The sequence below is a fragment of the Epinephelus fuscoguttatus genome, linkage group LG19, assembly GCF_011397635.1.
Source record: "Epinephelus fuscoguttatus linkage group LG19, E.fuscoguttatus.final_Chr_v1".
NCBI lineage: Eukaryota > Metazoa > Chordata > Actinopteri > Perciformes > Serranidae > Epinephelus > Epinephelus fuscoguttatus.
This window is the reverse complement of record NC_064770.1, coordinates 7,897,338-7,923,124: the sequence shown is the minus strand read 5'-3', so window position 1 is coordinate 7,923,124 and position 25,787 is coordinate 7,897,338. Positions and strand designations below refer to the sequence as shown.

General features: G+C 39.4%; 1 protein-coding gene across 1 annotated transcript in view; it reads left to right on the top strand.

Annotated features, from left to right (window-relative positions):
• rapgefl1 (Rap guanine nucleotide exchange factor (GEF)-like 1) overlaps positions 1 to 25,787 on the top strand; it is a 56,897-nt gene that overhangs the window by 3,879 nt on the left and 27,231 nt on the right. Inside the window, exon 3 of the mRNA XM_049561554.1 lies at positions 21,551 to 21,629. Within this exon, the coding sequence (XP_049417511.1) occupies positions 21,551 to 21,629 (79 nt within the window). The remainder of the gene's footprint in view (positions 1 to 21,550; positions 21,630 to 25,787) is intronic.

Genomic DNA, 25,787 nt, shown 5'->3' with positions numbered 1-25,787 from the left:
ATAAGAGGAGACATACTGGTTTTGAACCGCTGTGGGAAGAATGAACAACTTCGAGGCCGTCCATTTTGATTAAAATATTTTTTTTCACTGTCTACTTGCTCTCCTTAGAGAACAAGCCATGTAGACTTACTTTTCTGTGTGTGTATCTCATTCGTTGGAGTCACAATGCATTGTGCAATGCAGATATTCTATGGCTGAGTAGCATCATGTGACATGATTTAACACATGGAATTGGTCTCTGAGTTTCCTGGCTACTAGGTAGCTCAGTGAGAGCAAGAACAACCTTGTGAATAAAATAAAACAATATTTTTGGTCAGATTTTCTGCATCATCAACTGAATGCATATAAGTTCTTGGGGTAACATGATGCATACATTTTGCTGTACTGGACGTGCACAGCTTAGTTCAGTGGTATTGTTAATGTAACATTACAGCTCAACAAGCTTGCATTTATAACATATTCCTTTAGCTGAGAATCTGTATTGCTCATAGATTGAGACTGTAACTCAACTTACTGCCTGCAGGCCAAATTTGGCCCCCCAACCATTTTATGATTCACAATAAGAATAAATTGATTAACACTGGGAATTGTTTTTGTACTTTTAGTATCCATAAGGTGCCAGAGTGTATAAAAAAGCAGTGCCAGTGTCAGCGGAGGATCTCCCTGCACTCCCCGATAGAGGTCCTAGCTAAGCCCCTAATGTCCTAAAATCTTAGAAACGTCCCATTGTACATGTATGGGGATGCTGCGACTGGCCTCCTGTCATTTTGCAAAAGTGTCCCCCAAGCAATGGAAGCTGAGTATCCCTGCTATAGAGCAACGTTATTTCCACAGGAGGTGATCAGTGAAAGCTTCTTTTTAGCTGATTTCAAGCTAAAAATCTGAACATAAACTGATCCTGACCAGGTTGTGCAGCATAAGTTAATATGGAGATTTAAAAGAGAACTCCTTTGTGACTACTGGCTTTAGATTTAGATTTAGATTTAGAGATTCCTGTAAATCAGTGGATACACTCCCCACATCATCAGTGTCACAACCCATGTGAAATGATTTATTTACTATCAGATCCATTCGGACCGATAATATTTTTTAAGTCTAGAAGAGCTGCACGATTAAATCATTTTACCCCCATTCAAGTTAGCGGTGCACTAAACCAAAAGTTAGCTGCTCGGCCAGTGAAGTCTCTAGTGCGCCTGCTGCATGGGCCCAATGATGTGGAAGATCTGAGTAATTTTATACACAGACAGATTTTGCACATAAACTTTTTTGGCCTTGTCCAACACTGAGCAACTTTCAAAGGAATGTAAGGGGCCCCGCCCCCAAAGCTGTATCCAGGTCTCATTATACGTCCATGTTTCTACTGTGTTTTGGTGTCTTTTATGGCTGTGCTACATCTGTCCTCTGTTGTCTGTCTGTGTTGGAGTTGGACACTCACACAGGACCAGGGACTTCATGGTGCATTCAGGTGCACCTGTAAACTGTGTAATACTACACTGCTTTGCTGTTAGGGACTTGATGCAGATTTTCCTCATATTGTGGAGGCCAAATGACAGCTATCAGACGGTCAATTATTAAAAATGCTAAAAATCAGAGCGGCTTTTTCATTATTAGTGAAAAGTCAAAGAGCTACAAGCCAAAAAGAGCTAAAAGGATCCGTTGATAAGGAAATTAATCTGGCATCATTTTTTAAGCAAAAAAAATCCCAAAATTCTCCAGTGTCTGAATTTTCTGTTTTCTATCTCAGTAATCTGAATCTCTTTCTGTTTTGGACTGTTGGTTGAACAATACATGATATTTGAAGACACCACCTTAGAATTTCTTTTTGCTATTTTTATGACATTGTATTGACCAAAGACAGATTGATAATGAAAATAGTTGATAGCTGCAGCTCTAGATTTCATATTTCAAGCTAAAGACGTGTCGCGTGCAAAGAATAGGCAGCTGCTGCAGGAAGAACTGGAGGGAACAAATTAATTTGACATTTTAGGATTGGTCCTCGCTGTCTCTGCTCGAGTTGAGACGCTCCGTGGTTTCTGTGAGAAAATATCATCCTCCAGATAGAGCCTGTTTTCTGCAGGATGTTAAGTTCATAGTTCATAAAATACAGACTGTTCCTGCAGCCTCAGTGTGTGTGTGTGTGTGTGTGTGTGTGTGTGTGTGTGTGTGTGTGTGTGTTTCTGTGTGTGTAAACGTGTGTGGTTACATAATCGCTGCCGTCCTCTTTCAGAAACGCAGCCTGCTTATTACAGCTGAAGTGGGTGTGCATGCATGCGTGTACGTATCTGTTCCTGCAGGAATGTTTGCCTGTGTGGTTGTGTGTGTGTGTGTGTGTGTGTGTGTGTGTGTGTGTGTGTGTGTGTGTGTGTGGCAGTGATTGCTGCAGGGTTTGTTTGTGTCCACGTTTCATTTGTATTTTTTCAGAAACACAAATTTAGAAGAATAGGGTAGAAAAGGAAAAAGATTTTTTTTTTTAAAAAAAAAAAAAAACATTTGAAAAAGAATTTAAGCAGTCCTGCTATTTAAAAATAAAAAGAAATGAATTTAAAATGAACAGAAAAAAACATTTAGCCTTAAGTGGTGCTTAGATTATATAAATATTATAAAGTATTAAGCAATTGAGAAAAATGTATACGTTTTTGAAATATTCTGGAATAACAATCGAAAATGACGTGTGTTTTTAAAAAATCCTAATATTAAACAAAGAACTGTATATTTTTTAAAAACCGTAAACAACAAAAGCCCCTTTTCTTTAAGCTGTGCCCACATTATATAAACATGTTAAATATTTCAATATTAAGCATTGTAGAATATATTAAAAAGCATGCATTCTGAAATAAAACCAACTTTAAATGGCATGCAAAATAATGCATTATTTAAAAAAAATGCCCCATTTACAAAAAATTGTAAATATTTTAAAAATATATTTGCATTTAATAGGGGTGGGGAAAAAATCTATACAGCATAGTATCACAATATTTTTGTGTGGCAGTATTGTATCATCACACAGTGCCAAGTATCGATTTTTTGTTATATAAATTATTAAAATTACAGCTACAAATTACACTTTAGGTAGCCTACTACAATACTTTAATCAATTGCTTTTTCACTTTACTAGATACATTTTGCTGCTGCAAAAGAATGGCTGAAGTGAGATGAACAGTCTGAAAATTTTTAAAATATTTTATTAGTTTTAACAGATGTTGACAAAGTTTTCTTTTGGGCACATAATTTACAGTTGAAAAAAGATAATAAATTGCAGTATATTTTATCGCAATACTCGGCATATCACAACATATACAATATTGTATCGTTACTTAAGTATCATGATAATGACGTATTGTGGATTCTCATTTAATGCTGCCTGCCTTATATAAATATGAGATGTTATGATGTTAAATATTTTATTAAAAAAATATTCTAATATAAGCAGATGTGCCTGGCGGAGATAATAACTGAGCATACTGTAATAAAAGCTGATAATGTAATAATCAGCACATAATGTCAGAAAAGCATGTCACCTATCAGGGGGTCCAGTAGGTACATAACCTACTGCAGTGTCTAAAAATTGGTCAAAACATAATTTAATATGAAGACTATTCCTCTACAGACATGGTCACCAACTCTCTGCACATTTCACAGTATAGTGAAAACTGTAAAAAGATCAGATTAATTTCTGCTTCCACCTGTCAGGTGTTTGAAGTGCCAACGAACTCATGTGATAAAAGGAACACAAAGTGTCTTGTTCATGTTCAACTCGTTCACGTTCAGATATAAATATACGTTTGTGAAGCACAGTGTGGTTGTTTGTGTCCATCACACGGTGTAGTTGTCTCTGTTGTGTAACTGTGTGATCGATGGAAGTGTTTCAAGGTTATTTTCAGCTTCTTTTGTCCCACAGAGACATGAAGACAAACGGCTGCAGATAAAGAAAAACCTTCTGATGTTCAGTGTTACTTAATATTCAGTGTTCATCTAATATGTTGACGGAAATCCTGCAGAGCACAAATTGTTAGATTTTTTAAGATTTTTTTTGGCCATTTTTAGCCTTTAATGGACAGGGCAGACAAGTGTGAAAGGGGGAGAGAGAGAGGGAGTGACATGCAGCAAAGGGCCACAGGCTGGAGTCGAACCTGGGCCACTGCAACAAATTGTTAGATTTTAGTGGAAAACACATTTATTTAGGCATGAAAACATCCTGCTGATACTTATTTCTGCACTCATCACATTCATTAATAATCCAGCTCTTTTTCCTTGTTAATCTCAGAGGAAGCAGTATTATTATGGCATTTAATCAGTCTCAAAACCTGCACACATACAAACCAGGCATGTGCATGTGATAGCGGTGCATACAACATTATGCATGAGCTAAAAGCCATCCTCACTATGTGTGCACAAATGTGGTCCAGCAAGCATGGGGCTGTTACAAACACCCTCCCTTTTGACCCTCTCTATGCACTCCCAACTGCTCCCACCTGCTTGTCAAGTTGACTTTCCGACTTTTAGAACAGACAGTGGCTCATGTCTCCGCTCTTTTATACAATACTGGTGCTATGGGGGGAGATGACAAGACAGTGGAGTCTGCTGCAGTCATACAACGCTATCAGGGCAATGCCATGATGTTGCTCCCAAAAGATGAGCATCCCTCATCAAGCTAGTGACCCAGAGGTAGAGGTGGACAACTACATTCAACACAGAGCCATTAAATAATCCCAATGGATTCACCTCACCACCAAATGGCTCAACTCTGTTGTTAAACCAGTTAGGTAACATTAGCCGTGTGAACAGTTAGCCCAGTTGCTGTGTGTGTATGCAGGGCAGGCAGAAACTGTGTCTCCAGTGCGGAGCTCACACTCCCATGGCAGTCGAATACAACTAGGTGCAGCTCTACTATACAATAAGATTTCACCTATTTGAAATAGTAAAAACCCCCAAAAAGTAGTGGTCAAAAAGTAACGTTTTATGTTAAAGTAGCCTTGGACCAAGACGTTCATTGCATGAACGTCTTGAAAACGAACCCCGTTTTTCATTTGGGGGTTCCCGGACCAATTCACGTCTCCATAAACATTCAAATCAAACATGTAATGTACTCACCTCATAGGCACAGATGTTAGGAAGGTGTACGCGGCTTGCCGTGTGTTTGTATATCCGTTATTGTTCAATAAACACGCATTTTATCTTGGGATGTCTTGAAATTTTCTTCACCCCTTCTTCGTTCTGCAATGAATGAGTGCACCGGCTTCCTACTGCGCCACAGCGCCGCAATAGCGGTTGGGAGGTGTATTGCACATTGGTAGTAAGTCTTGGTCCAAGGCTAGAGCCTCTTACTACTACTACTACTACTACTACTACTACTACTACTAAGAGGTGAGTACATTACATGTTTGATTTGAACGTTTATGGAGACGTGAATTGATCTAGACCGGGAACCCCCAAACGAAAAACGGGGTTTGTTTTCAAGACGTTCATGAACGTCTTGAAAACAAACCCCGTTTTTCGTTTGGGGGTATTGTGTTGTTGTAGCTCTTCATTAAAGATTTCATTTTTCTGCTGAGAATAATATTCCAATAAAAGACTCGTGTTTTTATGGCTCCTTCATTCAGTTGGATGGGAATATTCTCCTATGCAATTCTAAATCTGCATTATTTTACATTTCTTCAAAATTTAACCTGATCTTTGAGCATGTCTTTTTGATATCTACTCGATTTTAAAATAATGTTCAGTGGATTTGAGCTAAGTTTGGACTTTGTTTAGGAAAGACATCATGTGAGGAAAAATCCATTATTTGCTGTTTTGTTCTCATAACATTATCTAAGGCTATAACTAGCTTTTACATCAACACTTTACAACAACAGCATTACCTACGGTGGCCCAGAGGGGACAGATAGTAGACAACAGTCTAAATAATAAATAGGATGAAATATGAGTAACAGAAGCATTTTAGCAGCTATTTTTTTTAAACTTCAAAGAGCATTTCTTGCTTGGACCAAACTGCCGTGCTCCAGAAACAAACATTGTTTTGTCCATCTAGCTGAGCTGCAGTCCAAAGGTCTGTGATTACCTTGTTTCTTACAGTTTCTAGAGACATAAACAGTTGGTTCTCACAGCAGATTAGTGCTCTGTTTTTACCCAATGCTTTGGACAAAGATTAAGTTCAGAGAGTTCAAGTTGTAGTTTTTTTTTTTTGCATTTATAAAAATAACTTTTTCTCATATTTGCTGAATTGTCACCATATTCACACAGAAGTATATAAGACTGATGATCTGTAGAGAAATATCATACTTCTCTGCCCATCCAAATTACTCTGCTTTCGTGTGTGTGAGTAATGTCATCAACCAATCAGAGCCGAGGAGTCTCTAACTCAGCTCAGTCATGTCACTGACTGTTCAAACTGTCAAACTCGACAGTGCTAATCAAATATTATTCAAGATTCTGTTACTGTATTGCCTATTTCTCCCCTTGAGTGTTTTCAGAAACATCTGGTCTGAGGGATGCATGATAAATTGGCACGTCTTTAAAATGAAATATCGAAATAGGCTAACATGCTTTTTCTTATTTTGCACAATGAATGAATATTACATACATTGAAAAATATTGTATTTCACGTTTCCATCTGCTGGTGGACATCATAATAAAAGTATGCAGGCACAATATATGTTTAATTCCACTACGGAAGAGACTTGATGATCACTAAAATTAGGTGGGGAAAAAAGTGGATATATGTATCGGTATTGGTTATCAGTCAAATGAGTTATGTATCGGCACATCAGATATCTGCAAAAAAAAAATCCAACATTGTGTATCCCTAGTTAGTCTGGCTGGTGGGTTGTGCTTGGGACTCAGTTAAACTGTATTCAACATGGCGCCTGTATCATGAACTTTCTCATTTTACAGCTAGTACACTAAAATAAAAACTTCTGAAGCTCGACATAGGCAATGCAGTAACAGAATCTTGATTCATATTTGATCAGCGCAGCTTAGTTTGACAATTTGAGCAGTGAATTACATGACTGACAGCTGTGTAAGAGACTCCTCGGCTCTGATTGGTTGTTTTTGGTGTGCCGCGGCAGATTCTGGCAAATGCCATTGGAGGCAACAGGAGGTGAAGATATTTATTAAACACTTTAATGTTATTGTTTTCTAGTTGGGAGGGTTTTCCTGCTCGTCTCTGTTTTATATAGTTTTAAGCTGAACATATTCGCATTTTTGACTGTTGGCTTGACCGAACAAGACATGTCTCCTTTGACTCTTGGAAAGAGGGGTGGACTTTTTCCACAGACTGTCTCTGTCTCATATAATGCCATGTGTATGTAGTGACAGTTTCAGCAAATATAACCAAAAGTTATTTTCATAAAAGTAACCAACTAGAGCTTTAAATATATGTGTGATGTACATAACAACACCTTCAGTCTGCTCCATTTTCTATGTATAAACCCTCTCATCCATATGAATGAAGGCAGTCTGGCGATGCGGGGGCAGGGGGGATGGAAAAGAAAAAGAGAGAACAAAATACAGTGCCTTCAGGACTGTAGTGCAAAACACATAGAATATACAGGTTAAAAGAATTGGCAATTAGTTTTATATCTTAGAAAGCAGTAACAGTAGTAGTAGTTGTAGTAGCGGTAGTAGTAATACAGATGTTAGAATGTGAATTTTGGCTTAAATTCTTGTGTGTGTTCTCACATGAAGTCGATTATTTTTTTGTTGCATGTAACCTTTCCTTTAAAAAAGGACAGACAACCACGGGAGATCGGTGTTTGCACGATCCTGTGTAAATCGATCTAAAATCAGAACCATAATAGCTGGAGCATTCATTCTTTTTGCAGCAGAAAGCTAAGGCCTCTGTTTTTTTTGTGTCATCATGTTGAGTGCTCTTAAAGACTTAACTGTGCTGCGTTACGTTTGGTGCAAACCACGTGAAAACATGCGGTGGCTTCAGAGAAATGGATGAATCTATCACAACACCTTTGTACTTTGCTTATAAAAATAAGCATATCACAAAAACTAAATGTACAACATTCAAATAACTTATGGAGTGTTCCGAAATATTTTGTTTATGTTTATACATTTAAAAAAAACTTTTGGGTCAATATGTTTTGTGTTTGATGGAAAAAAAACATCAATTTTTTTTATGATACCATTTCAATACTTTTTTATCAATTATTATGGTCTATTGACTTACATGACCTCATAGCTGTGGTTGTGCAGATTTTAGGACTATGATGCATTTGAAGATACTCCAAGAAATGACATTACAATAAGCAAAAATACCAATGTAGGCACTGGTGGACCATTTTTCCATTGCAGAGTTCAAAAGGTTAAAAGCTTTTCTTTTGCTCAGAGTTCAGGAGAATCAACTTTCTTTTTACTAATCTACTGTAGGTAGCTAAGCAAATAAGCTAGTCATCAAATGTGAAGAGGTGTTATGCCAAATTGAAGAGTACCAAGAGCAGGGAGATGCTGTGTCTTCATGTCTCCATGTTGTTGAAGTAGAAACTTTGAGACAGGAAGACAAGTGTCCTGGTCTGATGTGTTTTTGTCTCCACAGCCTGAAAATTACACCGTGCTTCATATTTAATTACTGCAGAGTCTGTTGATCCTCTTCAGTTAGTGTGACCCACATCCAGCTTTTATTATAGCTCAGTATGTCTGCAGTACACATACACACATACGCATACACACACAGTCATGAAGTTTGTTGTATGAATTTTAACATTTCTGATGTTTGACGTCACGCTTGACGTTCCTTGATGATGGATTCTCACCTGACTGCTTGAACCAGTCAGGTGAGAATCAAGATTATTTAACAGATTTTACTTTGCAGAACAGATACTCGTGATTTTCCCCCACTACAGCTGGGATGTATTTTTAAGATGAAGTCACATTAATGCCGGAATTTAAAGGTGTTTCAAAAATGTAATTAATGGCAAATATTTGGACGTTTGATAGTTACATTAGTGTAAAATTTAACCAAAAACACAAAACGGTTGCTGTTTCAAGAAACTACAATGATTTGTGTTGAGTAATGTAAATAATTGTTAGTTGTAGCTTTAATCTGTAAAATCAGATTTTGGCCCAGCTGATGTGCTGGTCGTGCTGTAGTTTATTTTCCTCTTAGAATTTATGTTTCCATGCACTCTAACGGAAGTTGTTGAATTTCGTGCAGCAATAACACACTGATCACCACAGAACATAGTGACTGTGTAACTGCTGTGGACTCCTGGTGATCAAAGTTTTCTGTTACATCCCAGGGTTTTAGTTACCTGATAATTACCGGTTTTTGATCACGAAAATCTATTGAAGTCAGACGCATTTAAATCTCTACAGTCATAATGGCACTCATTCATCAATCTAACATACAAACCAGCGCAGATTCAAGCGCACAAATCATCTTATGATAGGGTTTGCATGTGATTAATTCCGGGCCAGGTGATATAACAACTATGTATGTTGTAGATTTAGATGAGTAAAGGGTTGGGCACCAACCATTACCCACCATCCGTCAGTCTGGAGCCAGGCAACTGGGAGCTCTGATAGACATTGCCTGTCCATATGGCGGCTCTGCATTTTGAAATGATTAATGTGTGGTACACATACTCAGACAACATTCTGACTGGGATCTAATAACCATTCCCCAACTCAGCCATCTCACCATGCTGCACCGCCAGTCCACTCTGATTCAAACTTGCATACACGAGTTGAGACCTGACATGAGATTTGATCGTAGCCGTCACTTACGTCCTCACTGATAAATGCCAAGCTATGTGTGGAAACGACCGTACGCCCTGTTTTCTGTTGTACGTTCATTTTGTAAATGAGGCCCAATGTCAGGTGAAAATAATTCCTTCAGAGAATATGTAGTCTCTATATACAGACTCTACATTCAGTGAATGACTTACCACTGAACAACAGTATGGACCTCGTCCACAGCCATCCCCCACCAGATGTTTTCGTTTTGTTTTTGGAGGGACACGTTGCCGGTATGCCTATATTGTTGAGGTGCTTCACCTGCTCTTCCATAATGGAAACGAGCGGACTGACAACAAGCACGATGGCGTCCTCAGGCCAACGAGCATCTTGTCTTGCCAACAGAGAGCACGCTGTTGGCCACACTTGGAAAATCAAACTTTTGCCAAAACCTGTCAGCAAGCAAGCTAAAACGTCCCGTTTCTCAAGCAAATATTAGAAACACAGCCGCTGCAGCGGCTTTAAACTGTTCACAGAATGAAAACTAGCTACTTGTGATAGGATATGGTTGTAAATATCTTCTCTCAACTCCAACTCCATTGTCGCGTCTCCAGTTTCTAGTCGGACTGTAAACAATGAGCGGGGGGAGGAATGCCAAAAAATCGGGGCACTGCCCCCAGAGGCTGTATCGCCATCTGCCGAAGTCAGACGCCGAATACAGCCGATGGGTTACGAGAATGGAGAATATGTAGGTCTAACACCATGTCCTAACAGCAAGTGAACGTGGCTGTGCACTGGAGACATAACCACTTAAAATACGGGCGAGTACTTGGTATCTTCCTACATTTATACTTCTTAAACACGTTTAATATTGTGGCATTTACATTATTTAGGTTTTTGTAGTTAAATGAGGCGGTGTTGTGTAGATAACGCCTCATTTGCACTTCATGAATCAGCCATTCCTCATCCATTGTGGAGCTTTAAAAGCAACAGGCAAGACTAAATAGAAATGGGGTGTCCAGCAAAAGGCAAAACAGCGATCTGTGCAGTGCTGTGTTGTTTGCGGCCAGTTAGGACAATCCAATAGAAAACAAAGCAATTGAACTGTTGCTGACGCTAGGGCCACATTCAGTTAGGACATATGTAAAGCTCAAGGAGATTTTTTGTGTTTGTGTTGCCCCATGTGAGTCTATTCAACAAACGATAATATTTGACCAGAATTTCTCCCATTTGTCTGGGACATTGAAATCTTCCAGAATACCTGAACCAAAAACCCTAAAAATCCTGCAAACTGCTCTTCATCAGTTCATCAGAACAGATACTGAGAGGCTGCTGGTTGTTATGTCACTGCACATTTGTTTTAAGGAGAACTGGCACTCCATTCAGTTCTATGATGAAGCCTGTGAAAAGCCTCCTCACTCTTGGGGCAGCTGTGGCTCAGAGCTAGAGCAGGTCGTCCACCAATCGGAAGATCATCGGTTTGATCCCTGGCTCCTCCAGTCTGCATGTCGAAGTATCCTTGAGCAAGATACTGAACCCCAAATTGCTCCTGATGATGCCTCCATCAGTGTGTGAGTGTGTTAAAAAAAAACAAAACTGAGTAGCAGGTGGCACCTTGTATGGTAGCCTCGGCCACTAGTGTATGATTGTGCGTGTGTGTGTGTGTGTGTGTGTGTGTGTGTGTGTGTGTGTGTGTGTGTGTGTGTGAATGGGTGAATGTGACTTGTTGTGTAAAAGTGCTTTGAGTGTTAGGATGACTAGAAAGGCACTATACAAATGCAGGTCCATTACTTTTCCTCATATTTGGGCCCATAGAGCATGCTCAGTAGAGTCTCCCTGCGTATGAATGGCATAAAATAATGTAATTGAACGGCTCCTCTATACTTTCATAAATATTATCAACTTGAATGGATGAAATTCTGATGATACAATGAATCATTTTGCTGGTTTGTGGCGCTCAGAAAAATGTATTACAGCTGCTCCTTTTCAGTGATTGCATCTGATGAACGCATGCACAACCAACATTTGCCACTATGGTAGAATCACTTCACTAAGGTGACTGGTTTCCCATGAAACACTTAGTGTTAGTTTTGACATCTTGGCCAATGACAGTGTGTGTGCGTGTGTAGTAAGACTGAACCTTGAACCAAGATTATCTCCATAAAGGTTACTACCTCAGTCTAGTACAACACACACATACACACAATAACCCTAATCATCTGTGTGTGTGTGTGTGTGTGTGTGAGAGAGAGAGAGAGAGAGAGATAGAGAGGGTGTGTCACTCAGACAGTGAGGATTTAGAAAATAATTACTACATGTTTGTGCGTGCCTCACACCCACCTTTCATTAACGACATAACGTCCTGCAAACGGCTGTGTGAACAAATTAATTGAACATGTTTTTATTTTAAGTTATGTTTTCATTTTAAACATTCGTATTTTCTGTAATCTTAAACTTTATAATTGACATAAATTGGAAAATCAGATTTTGAGATGCAAGATAAGTAGAAGATGCAAAACATAAAAGACAAACAACAAACAACTGGTTAGCATCCTTGGCTAATTGTTTTTAAATGTAAAAACCAAGCGATGCCATCATGAACTTCAACAGTGGCTGTACGCAGAGGAATTTATAAAGCTTTGACAAAACAATCAGCCAGTGGTTGCTATGGGCAACATCTGTCCCCCATCCCATAATATTATTACAGTGTGTGTGTGTGTGTGTGTGTGTGTGTGTGAACGACTGCCTCGCAGGTAAAACAGGAGGACGATAAGTTTCCTGATAATTTCATAAAAGAGGAACAAAGCTGGCTAAGCTTCTTATGTAACACACACACACACACACACACACACACAGTTGCAGGCGTGTCGAGGCAGGTGTGTTCAGGTGTGTTACGTGTGAAGCAGAACGTAAATAACATTTCTACTGAATGAAGTCTGTATTGTTTCCCAGCATTGGAATGTAACCAAGTACATTTACTGGAGTACTTGTTCCACCACTGGTTGTGTGGTAGTGCTGATGAGGTTTTTAAGGAGGTGTGTGTGTTCCAAGATTACTGATGCAGGATTGAGAATTTCTGGGAAACTCAAACCATTGAACTCCAACATTTGAATTCAATTTCATGACTTTTTTGCTCTCCAGAGAAACCTTTAATGTTCTTGTGTTATGTCGTGGGTTTGAATACTGAAACCACTTCATGAAGCAGGAACACTGCAGACGAGTCGGCTCCAGACGCAGAAACAGAAAGTGAGAGCGAGGCACTGTGACAGGACTGATCTGTGTGGGAGGATGATTTCTCTTTACAAAAAGAAGAGAAGAAGTGAAAACACTGCCCACTCGCTCACCTCTCTCTGGATGCTTTCACCTTCCTCCTCCTCATCTTCCTCAACCCGCTCTGAGCTGCAGGTTTCCCTCGCTCGGCTTCCTGTTTGTGAAGCTGTGTGTTTGTTTGTGTATCATATGGACATGCATGTACTGTGTGTATGAGTGCAGATAGATAAGAGGCTCTTTAGCACCTGTTCACATAGCAACCAGCTCTCAACAAGACATTTGGAGAAGAGGAGTGGGAGGAAGAGAGAGGGAGAGGGAGAGAGGAGGTGGGAGGAGAAAAAACACAGACTCAAATTAGAGGCTTCAAACTGAAATACAAGAAAACCTCCAACTTATATCCAGAAAAATATAAAGTCAGTTTGTTTGTGTCTCAGGATAATTTCACTTCTTCTCATGAGTTGCAGATGTGATTTTAGGAATCATGGTTCTATCAAGAAAAGACCTCTACGAAGGCTTAAAGAACAGTTTAGTAGGTGAGATATGAACTTGTAATAGATTACAAATACAATTTAGAGCCCTGGGCCCAGTTGTTCAGAAGTAATCTGATCAGATTTCAGCTATCAGATAGGATCAAATCTTGTAAATGAATTGTTGGAGAAAAAAGGGATCAGTCTTGATTTGATCTGGATCAAACCTCCAAGCTGTGTTGTTTTTTTAGTAGGATTGATATACCTTTTAACTGGCAGAAGGGTGGATTCAGGCTGGATTTCAGGACCAAATGTAATAAAACTCATAAATTGGTCAAATATAAACACATTTATTTATATTTTGATTTGTTAATTGTTACAGTGATAACGTAAATAAAGTAGACATTAGGCTACCTATTAAGCCATTCAGTTCAGTTAAGTTATAAAAAAAAAAAGAGCACTGGCTTTCCAGATTTGGAAATCTTAAAGTTTTTATTTGGATCAGAGTGATGCAGTCCAATGTTGCTTTTACAAAACAGCACAAAAGTTAGATGGATTAGCTGATCTGGACAGCAGAACATTCTGATCCAGATTAAAATTTGGTCCTAGAGATTTGGTTATATGGATACACAACCGCAAGTCTGAACCACATTCTCCATGATATCTGGAAAAATTCTTATTCTTTTTTTCTGCCATTAACAGAAGTTGCAGATAGTACCTAGTACTTTTTTTGGCTCCACCTTGGTCGAGGTTCCAAGTGAGCTGAGGCGACACTAAAGGGTGAAGTTACTTCAGTGCAGACCACTGATTGGCCATAGAGATTTGTCACCAGTGCAACACAAGACATCCTGCACCAACCCACCATTTTTAAATAGCCAAACTACCCTTAGCAGCGACCACAAATTTTTTTTATTCACTCGGCTCAAAACTACACTGTACACTGTGTACACTATGCTGTGCAACTGACAAAGTGCAGACAGCTCAACTATTTGGTTGCTGATGAAAGGACAAAGGTGCTAAAATGTTGTCCCTGAATGAAATTGGCATACTACTCAGGTGTCAAAACTTAAACATGGGCGCGGGAAGTGAGTGCTGAGAGTGCTGCAGCGCCCCATATTGACAAGGGGTGGAACAACACAGTCTGGATATAGTTGGCTTATTTGCCAGAATCAATGGGCTCTCTGAACATTTGTTCCAAATTTTGAAAAGCATATAAGGTGCCTGTCAGAAAACAGATGGAAAAAAGACATTAAAAATATGTGAATTCAATTAATTCCTCCGATCTGACATCAGAACGTCATCACATCAGGTGAGATCAGTGTGCAAGGGATGGGGTAAGCCAAACTTGGAGAGATGTGCGAGAGCTAATCATTAGTGTTGACTGGCTGAACAGGCGAAGAGACAAGTGGAGGTCTGATAAGATTCAAAATGACATATTAGAAATTGTGGCACATGCAGACTACACAGATTGTGTCTGAGGTGAAGGAGCGCACATTCTTTAGACCAACGGGTGATAGAATCACTGATGCACGTACCTCTGAGCAGTTTTCCTGTCACTTTAGCTCCTGTGTAAGTGCGTGCACATTCATATTCATGCAAGCAAATTTATAGTGTGCAGCAGCCCTCAGCAAAAATATGTTCCCACGCACATGCACCAAAGCCGTCTTCTGTATATGGCATCAGATTTATGACTGAAGTCACAAGTGAGATAAAACATGCTCATAAGTAAATTATATTATTTCACATGTGCAGATATCAACTGCCACTCGCAAGATATAAGTCCCTGTGCACCAGTTCAATATACATATATAAATTGAGGCAAGAAGAGATTGTTCAAGTGAAAACTGGCTTCTTCTAAATCATAACTTAATGTTCTTATTTTCATACAGTCTTTTTCTTGATAAGCTTTTCTTATTATTGAGGGTTGGCTGTCTGTAGTGAACAGTCAGTGTGTTGTCTCTGAGAGGTTGTAGGCGTCCTTTACATCCCATTTGGATTCAGTTGTTTTCTCTCCCTCCCACATTCACACTCTTTCATTCCATCCTCTCTCTACATTCACACCATCTTCTCCATCATCTCTCGTCTGCATCTTTCTGCTAATTATTCCTCAAATGGCTTTTACTTCAAATTCATTACTATGTGCATGTTTTCCACACATTGCAGCTGTGAATATACATCGTATGCACATGAGTATTTTAATGCTGATGCTGATTCTGATATTAGCAAATTATTTAGATAGATGCACTCTTTTTGTCTTTCCAGGGAAATTTACATAAGTTACATAAATACATGATACACCACAGCATATCTAGTTGAAAGACTTCAGATTCATCAACATTTATACACATTCAGAGCGCCTACACACATGACCCTTACCGGTGTGTTTTGTTGAGTAATGCAGTGGCAGAGGGGACAAAACACCTATTTTAGTGTGCTGTTTTTTTCAGGTCAGGGATCTGTATCTACATATTTTGAGTCATACTTCTTATCACCAGAGGCCTCACGATAATATTATCACGATACTTATGTCACAATACAGTATTAGTGTGATTTTAAACGTGCTGTGATATGCTGAATGTTGCGATCTAATATAATGTGATTTATTACCTTTTTTAAACTGTAAAGTGTGTCCCAGAAGGAAAACTTTGTCAACATCTGTTTTATCTAATAAGATAAAGTTTTTAGTCTGTTCATCTCACTTCAGTCATTTTATTTGCAGCACAGTGTATCTAGTGGACTGAATAAGCAATTGACTTTATTATTCAAGTAGGCTACCTAAAGTTTAATTTGGATATGTAATCTTGCTAATCTATACAATAAAAAAATGTATTCTTGGCACTGTGTGATGATACAATATTGTCACACAAAAATATGGCGATGCTATGCTGTATCGATCCCCCCCCCCCCCACCCCCCACCCCTAATAGTTTGCATACTATAAAATGTATTTCATAATAGATGTATAATGTACTAAATTGGGTTGATTCCTGGTTATTTCCATTCTTGTGTATGTAGTTAAAAAATGTAAAAAAAAAAAAAGTATATATATATATGTATATATATATATATATATATATATATACAGTACAGGCCAAATGTTTGGACACACCTTCTCATTCAATGCGTTTTCTTTATTTTCATGACTATTTACATTGTAGATTCTCACTGAAGGCATCAAAACTATGAATGAACACGTGGAGTTATGTACTTAACAAAAAAAGGTGAAATAACTGAAAACATGTTTTATATTCTAGTTTCTTCAAAATAGCCACCCTTTGCTCTGATTACTGCTTTGCACACTCTTGGCATTCTCTCCATGAGCTTCAAGAGGTAGTCACCTGAAATGGTTTCCACTTCACAGGTGTGCCTTATCAGGGTTAATTAGTGGAATTTCTTGCTTTATCAATGGGGTTGGGACCATCAGTTGTGTTGTGCAGAAGTCAGGTTAATACACAGCCGACAGCCCTATTGGACAACTGTTAAAATTCATATTATGGCAAGAACCAATCAGCTAACTAAAGAAAAATGAGTGGCCATCATTACTTTAAGAAATGAAGGTCAGTCAGTCCGGAAAATTGCAAAAACTTTAAATGTGTCCCCAAGTGGAGTCGCAAAAACCATCAAGCGCTACAAACGAAACTGGCACACATGAGGACCGACCCAGGAAAGGAAGACCAAGAGTCACCTCTGCTTCTGAGGATAAGTTCATCCGAGTCACCAGCCTCAGAAATCGCAAGTTAACAGCAGCTCAGATCAGAGACCAGATGAATGCCACACAGAGTTCTAGCAGCAGACCCATCTCTAGAACAACTGTTAAGAGGAGACTGCGCGAATCAGGCCTTCATGGTCAAACAGCTGCTAGGAAACCACTGCTAAGGAGAGGCAACAAGCAGAAGAGATTTGTTTGGGCCAAGAAACACAAGGAATGGACATTAGACCAGTGGAAATCTGTGCTTTGGTCTGATGAGTCCAAATTTGAGATCTTTGGTTCCAACCGCCGTGTCTTTGTGAGACGCAGAAAAGGTGACGGATGGATTCCACATGCCTGGTTCCCACTGTGAAGCATGGAGGAGGAGGTGTGATGGTGTGGGGGTGTTTTGCTGGTGACACTGTTGGGGATTTATTCAAAATTGAAGGCACACTGAACCAGCATGGCTACCACAGCATCCTGCAGTGACATGCCATCCCATCCGGTTTGCGTTTAGTTGGACGATCATTTATTTTTCAATAGGACAATGACCCCAAACACACCTCCAGGCTGTGTAAGGGCTATTTGACCAAGAAGGAGAGTGATGGAGTGCTGCGGCAGATGACCTGGCCTCCACAGTCACCGGACCTGAACCCAATCGAGATGGTTTGGGGTGAGCTGGACCGCAGAGTGAAGGCAAAGGGGCCAACAAGTGCTAAACACCTCTGGGAACTCCTTCAAGACTGTTGGAAAACCATTTCAGGTGACTACCTCTTGAAGCTCATGGAGAGAATGCCAAGAGTGTGCAAAGCAGTAATCAGAGCAAAGGGTGGCTATTTTGAAGAAACTAGAATATAAAACATGTTTTCAGTTATTTCACCTTTTTTTGTTAAGTACATAACTCCACATGTGTTCATTCATAGTTTTGATGCCTTCAGTGAGAATCTACAATGTAAATAGTCATGAAAATAAAGAAAAAGCATTGAATGAGAAGGTGTGTCCAAACTTTTGGCCTGTACTGTATACAAAATAGTGTTCCTAAATTATTTTCACATATATTCTATACTAACACCTTATCACATCTACAGGAGAACTATGCACTGTTTACATAATAGTAGCGTTTTTGTTTTTGCCTCAATCCATAACAGAAGAAAATCATAAAAGTTAGTGTAATGTATTCAGGAGAATTTTGAATTTTACTTTCCTACTGCCAGTGACATGTTTGTAATTCAGGACAGTGAAGGACTGAGGGTTGTGTAGTTTCAGCTGTTACACAGTTTACCTGTGCAGACACTTCACTCTGCAGGAGATAGAGAAAATCAGACTGGACTGTCCACTGGCAGATTTAAACCAATCAGGGAAAAAAGCAGGCATGCCTTTTTGCATGATCAACAGATGATTAACAAATCTTTGTTAAAGCAACACTTACCTTTCTGGAAATTTTACGCTTTTCTTTGTTTAGGTTAAAATGCTATTAATAAGCTGATGGCACACTAAAATGTAAGTGAATTCCACTTGAGATACAAACTCATAATGATACCATTCTCATATGGTTCTAAGAAAACTCCAACCAATCGTTGCATTCGGACCGAAGTCAATCAAATGCAATGACTGGCTAAGCGTCCCGTCTGTCTTCCCCACGTGGAAGCCCCTGACTGACGTAACCGCTCGCGTAACATCTCTTCTTCAGAACAGAAAAAAAAAAAACATTTAGGAAAAATGAAAAAAAACAAACAACAAAAATCAGCTCAAACACAAAACGATTTCAGCCTTTCAAGCTTGAACCCCTAAATATTTAGTTTCTTTCTTCCATGAGGGGCAGGCTGACCCTCCAGTGGGAGAGGAAACATCAGTTGGGATAAGTCCAGTGTGGTATTGATCATATGACCAGTCACTCACCCGCATCATCAGTGTCAGAGGTGTAATATCAATTTGACTCTGTTATCAATAACACACACACACACACACATACACACACCCAAGTGTGACGTTCATTTCTGTCTTCAGTGTTTCCTCTCTCACATTTCCCCCTTCATCCTCTCACTGTCGGCAACGTGGTGTCTCTATGGTAACCGCCTGCAGAGAGGCGGACCCGGGCAGGACACACCCACTGCAGCATGCAACACACACACACACACACACACACACACACACACACACACACACACACACAGCAGTATAGTTTAGTAAATGTGACCACAGGTTTTGAGTCGTGCTGTTTCAGCATCTTAAATTACAGCCATTTGCTGCTGCAGCTGAGAGTTTAACACAGTGTTTTAGTTCAGAAAAAAACAGCTTTTATCTCAGTGATCAGCAGTGTTTGTCTCTGTCTCCACATTTTCTTTAAAAATAGATAAATCTATCTTTCTCTCCCCCTTTTGTGTCTTAAAGCTTTAGTTCTAGTTTTGCATATCAAAAACAATGAGGCTAAATATGTCTTCGTGGCCTACATTTAGTGTGTGTGTGTGTGTGTGTGTGTGTGTGTGTGTGTGTGTGTGTGTGTGTGTGTGTGTTTAGGGTTGATTTCAGAAACAAGTCTGTGATACAGAAACAGGAAGTGTGTTTCTACAATTGTGGCTCTTATAGATATTTACCTGTTTATTTTTATTTTTAAAAAAAATATGTTAATGTGTCTGTAAAGCACTTTGGCAATTGACTTTTGGAATTTTGTCATTTGTTGGTCCACAATATTTGGAAACCCCGTCAACTCATCAAACAATCTTGGTGGCAGATTTTGGGTTGTTAGGTTTGATTCTCTTCTGATGGAGCTGTGCTCGCAGTTTCCCCATGTTTTTAGTCTTTGTGCTGACCTAGGCGAAGATGGAACTGACATCTGTCTTCTCTGGGAGATTAAAAGAAAACATTACTGACATAAAACGGAGTCAAAGCAGCACAGATTTCAGTATGTTCTTCATATTCCGTGTGTGAGTGTGTGTGTGTGTGTGTGCGTGTGCGTGTGTGTGTGTGTGTGTGTGTGTGTGTGTAAATTGTTTGCAGCCATATATTCAAATGTGTGTAATGATATCTGATTGTTAATTTCCATACATTTGTGTATGCTTGTCTACAGCTCTCTGTTCATTCACTTCAGATCCTCAGTCTCAGGAGACTTTTTTTTATTTTTTTTTTTTATAGAAAACTTGGGTACATTTGAGCTGGATATTTGTAGGTTTTTGGCTGCTGGTTATAGACCTGTCCCAATAACTACTTTTGGTGAAAGATACACATATTGTCCTAGAAATGATTGCAATAAACATGTGCCATAACAAGATCATGTTATGGCACTGTTAGAATGATAATATAACAGCATAATAATGCAAGTACACCATTTTAAAGAGCAATGCACTTTTTATTCTTAAGAATATTCAAACACACAAAATGTGTTAAAAAAAAGTATCCTAAATAAATAAAACATAAATACATGTATATAAACACAAGGACAATGTTGTTCGATATATTGACACAGACTTGTTTTTTTTTTTGCTGAAATCATTAAGTTGATTACGTAATTATTGTGGCAGGTCTGGTTGGTTAGACAAAAGAAGACATTAATTAATATCACCTCGGACTACAGAGACTTTCATAATGCTGTATGTCTCTAAAATGGAAATGGTTGAATAAAGTATTGAACCCAAAACCTCTCAACAAGGTCTTACCCTTCAGCCTACACAGTGGCCAATTGCCTGATCCTAACCTGCTAGTTTTTCGATCCTTGAAGATAAATCAACAACAATTTGAAAGTTGATAACAAAACACATTGTGTAGTAACTTCTCAAGCAGAAAGGTCAAACATTTTCTGGTTGTGGCCTCTCAAATGCTTTGATTTGACAGTTGCTTGATCCTGCTTCACCAGTTATCCAATCCTACTCTGCCTGTTTCCCAATCCATATCAGCCAGTTACCGAACTAATCCCCCCAGTTAACAGACAGAAACTGAAAACGCAAAGTGACTTCCCAGAATGCACATAGAAGTGAAAAGACAACTTAAAACAAATACCTAGTACTGAAACTAGTGATTGATAAGATTAGGCTTTTTTAAGTTATCAGTCAAACAAGATGGGGATCATTTCTGGCTCCACCTTCTCTGGTGTGATGATTTGCTGCTTTTCACTGTTTTATGTAACTTTAAACAAAATATCTTTGGGTTCTGGACAGTTGGTCAGACAAAATAAGGCATGAAGTCACCTTAGACTTGCATTTTTCTCTGTTTCCTGGCTGTAGAGAAACCCATAAATCATAAATGGGCAGACTAATCGATAATGAAAATGATCATTACTCTTTGCCCTACTTCTTATTTAGGTATTAATTCTGATCGCGTCTACTTTGCCGCCTTTTCTTTCAGGTTAAGCGTCTGTGAGTGATACTTAGCATTTCCTGCTCAAGTGTTCCAGGTCACATTCAGGTGCAGTCTGTAAAACTAACTTCTCTGTCTGTGTCTCCCTGCAGAAACCTTGCTGGATGACTTCATGTTGACCCATCCCATCTTCCTGACGGCCGACAGGTTCCAGCAAGTCCTGCTGCAGCAGTATCCTTCACTCACATTCACATGCATAATTACCTTGATAGAATGTGCTCACAGCGCTGTGTTGTGTATCTGCATGACTGCCTAATGGAGTCAGACAGACATGAACGTCCAAACACATGTGAGTGTTTGACAGTAGAGCTCTGCTGCTCAGAATCACACTGGAAATCTGGTTATTACCAGTTGTACTTTATTCACAGATAAACTTGTGACTGTGCTTCAATTTGGTCAACCACAGTTTTATCTGACCCTGGGAGCTGAGGATTTGTGTTTTCTCCCCTCCGTGCAGCCTGCAGGCTTACACTGTCTGAGCAGCTTCAGCTTCATGTTTCATCTTCTTCAGTCTGTCGGTTCAATACTTGGGGAATCTCCAATTTGCTTGTCAGGCAGGAAAATCTAACCAACAGGTTTCCATGAAATGTCCTGGTCTCACTCAAGTTCTCCAGAGGATGAACCCTTTAGAATTTAAAAACTCTATAAAGATTGTGTCTAGATGGTAACTCCAGATTCACGAAAACTCTTGCAAGATTTCAAGTGATCATTTTAACCCAAACCAGTATATTTTCCCAAGCCAAACTAAATGCTCTTTGTGTCTTAACCTGCCCAGACCTTAACCACAGCGTTGTCACACCATAAAACAGCCATACAAGAGTATTTTAAAGTAGCTTGTGAGAGTTTTTGCAAATCTAGGATTACCATCTCGCCATTACCCTCCATAACCTTTCCTGTAGTGCCGCACACACATTTTTAGCCCCACTACTGGTTAGACTCTTAGAATCGATAAATCTTGCCGCATGCTCATATTAATTCTTACTCCACTTTTTCTATCTCATAACTAGTCTAACAATTTTGTAATAACCACAGTAATAACGGTAGTAACAGTAACTGCATCAACTTCAAGACCACAATTTTATCGTTTTCACACAAATCATAAAAAACCTGGTGTTTTTATTCCCATGAAGACTAATTGAACCTTCAGTAGTTAATATCTCTAATGCTAAAAAGTTGAAGATGTCATACTTGGCACAGGGGCACCTTATATTTCTGCCTTCTGCACAGGTAAACCACCACGTGGCAAGTCATGGACCTCTTGGAAGTTTAATGCGATAAAGACATATTTACACAGCAAAATATGATGAAAATTTTCAGCTAAATTAATTTATTTGCTTCAGTGAATTTTGATATGCAGGCTCACATTATAACAACAGCAAGTTGTTTTAACAGAACTGGGGAGTCCAAAATGGAGGAAGCTATTGTAGCTTGCTAGCTATTGGTCACATACAGTTTTATTGAAGTTGCAGTTCCAGCATGCTAACCAACCTTTAGCTCGGTGAGAATACTTTGCCTCCTCATCAACTCTTTATTGAATAAAATGGTGATCCTGAGAACACCAGCCAAGTTTTTGGCTGCTGGTTATAGACCTGTCCCAATAACTACTTTTGGTGAAAGATACATATATTGTCCTAGAAATGATTGCAATAAACATGTTAAGTTCATGTTACGGCACTGATAGAATGATAATATAACAGCATAATAATGCAAGTACACCATTTTAAAGAGCAATGCACTTTTTATTCTTAAGAATATTCAGTATTATACATACAGTTTTATTGAAGTTGCAGTTCCAGCATGCTAACCAACCTTTAGCTCGGTGAGAATACGTTGCCTCTTCATCAACTCTTTACTGAATAAAATGGTGATCCTGAGAGCACAATGCCAGATGGGATACTGATTCTCTTCACTGGTGGAAAGGATCAGCGAACTTTCTGTTGCTGCCATTACATAGAATGGTCAGTTCAACGTCTGCCCAGTTAAAGGACAACTTCGGTATTTTTCAACCTGGGCTCTATTTCCCCATGTGTATGTGTGCATATAATTCATGGGTACCACTCATTCTAAAATTGGTTCAGTATTGAGCCGGTAAACGGTAATGGGGGCAAATGCGTCCCCTATAAAAGTGCTTTTTTTCGCCACTGACTGGTTCAGATCGCCAGTGCTATCTCTGTAAATAGCATATTGTAGCAGCCCTGGGGCAGTGGTGAGTGTGAATGAGTGGAGTCAGCTGTCAGTCAGTGTTGGAGCAGAAAGGCGGAAGTTGTCCCTGCTTGGTAATGTAAATGAGTATGTGTGTGTGAAGTGTGTGTTACGCTAGAAGAGTCAGAGGACGGAGTCTTTTACGTGCTACCCCCTGGAGTGTTACTGGAGTTTTTGGAGTGCTCAAATAAACGGGCCTTTTTCCCCGAACGCAAGAACAGGATGTCGCGCAACACCCCGTACAGCTTTCACAGGCTGCCTTTGTCGGACGGCGAGATGTCATCGGGTCTGCAGTGCTCACTTCTCCCACTGCCAGCCGAAGAAGAGAAGACATCCAATCCCGAAACACCTCTTCCTCAAGAAAACGGCTGTCCCACGAGTAGAGAGAGCTATAGACACAGTGGAGCAAAGCTCATGACATCACACAGCCCAGAGGTAAGGGAAAGACTAAGTTAGCATGCTATTTACAGAGATAGCACTGGCGATCCGAACTGGTCAGTGGCGAAAAAACACACACTTCGCACACACATACTCATTTACAATACCGAGCGGGGACACCTTCCGCCTTTCTGCTCCAACACTGACTGACAGCTGACTCCACTCATTCACACTCACCACTGCCCTAGGGCCGCTACAATATGCTATTTACAGAGATAGCACTGGCGATCTGAACCGGTCAGTGGCGAAAAAAAGCACTTTTATACGGGACGCATTTGCCCCCATTACCTTTTTAGCTCGTTTCGCGGCTCAATACTGAACCAATTTTAGAACGAGTGGTACCTATGAATCATACGCACACATACACATGGGGAAATAGAGCCCAGGTTGAAAAATACCGAAGTTGTCCTTTAACATGGGCTAACACAGCAACAGCAGCTATCATCCAGCACTGAGATGTTGAACGGTCCCAACAAACTCACAATAACAGCGTAACAGCTCTACTCTGTCATTAAACTCGATAGGTAATGTTAGCTGTATGATGCTAAGACTAAGTCCTAAAATTTCATCACCTGGCATTTACTAACAATGATGGTGAACAAGCTGTCCTTTTTTCACTCCAAAGTTCCACAAAGCAAAAATAATACTCTTATCTTGCTTAAAATGTTAAAAAAGCATGTGTCATCTTTAACGCCAAGCCTTTTGGAGATCAGTTCATTGTCTACTTAGTTTATTCACAGTAAACGAAATTTTGACCAGGGGTGCCCAAACTTTTACATGCCACTGTATAAGTGACTCCAGCAGACTCCATGAAGAAGGATAGAAAGTTTCAGTTGATGCTGCGTCGTTAAAAATGCAAATGAATCTGTGTTTTCTTTTCTCTCTGCAGACTGAGTGATAGTCATCCACTTTAATACTCACCCACACAGAGAGAGAGAGAGAGAGAAAGAGAGAGAAAGCCAGAGGGAGGAGGAGGGATGAGAGGAAGTAGAGCAGAGAGGATGTAGGTGGAAGAAGAGTAGGAGGGATGGACAGTGAGAAATACTCGTCTTCATCTTCATCTGTTGGTTTTTTCCTTTACAGAGAAAACAAAACAAAACAGAAATCATCTTGTCATCTTCACCATCGTTTCTGCAGGAAATAGATTTATATAAGCATGAAGATGAAACATTCAGACACTTGTTCATTCTATCAGTAACTTTTTTTTTCTATCTTGTGAATATAACCACATTTCCATGAAGTAAAACTGATTTCATGGAGCAAAGCAGATGTCAAACTGGACTATATTGAACGGAAATGATTTTGTTTTGGAGACTATGGACCAATTTCTTAGCACTGAACAACACTTAAAAACAGGGCGGAACATTATCCTTTTTTCAATCACAATGTCAACCTGTGTGAGGAACACAGCAAAGACTACAATATTGCGTGTTGAATATATTAACAACATATAAAATGCGCTATTTTGTACAATACATGCCATGCTGTTAGTTCTCTGGCTATTCAGACAGTGCCCTCACCTTTTAAGCAGGATTTATACTTCTGCATCGAATCGATGCTGTGCCTACAGCAGAGACTTTGCTTAGATTGGCACCTCATTTTGTGGTGACACAGACTTCTTGTTTATTTTTGTAAACTGAAAATAATTTCCTTTAGTGGAAACAAGGTGTTTATTTACCTTATTTCACA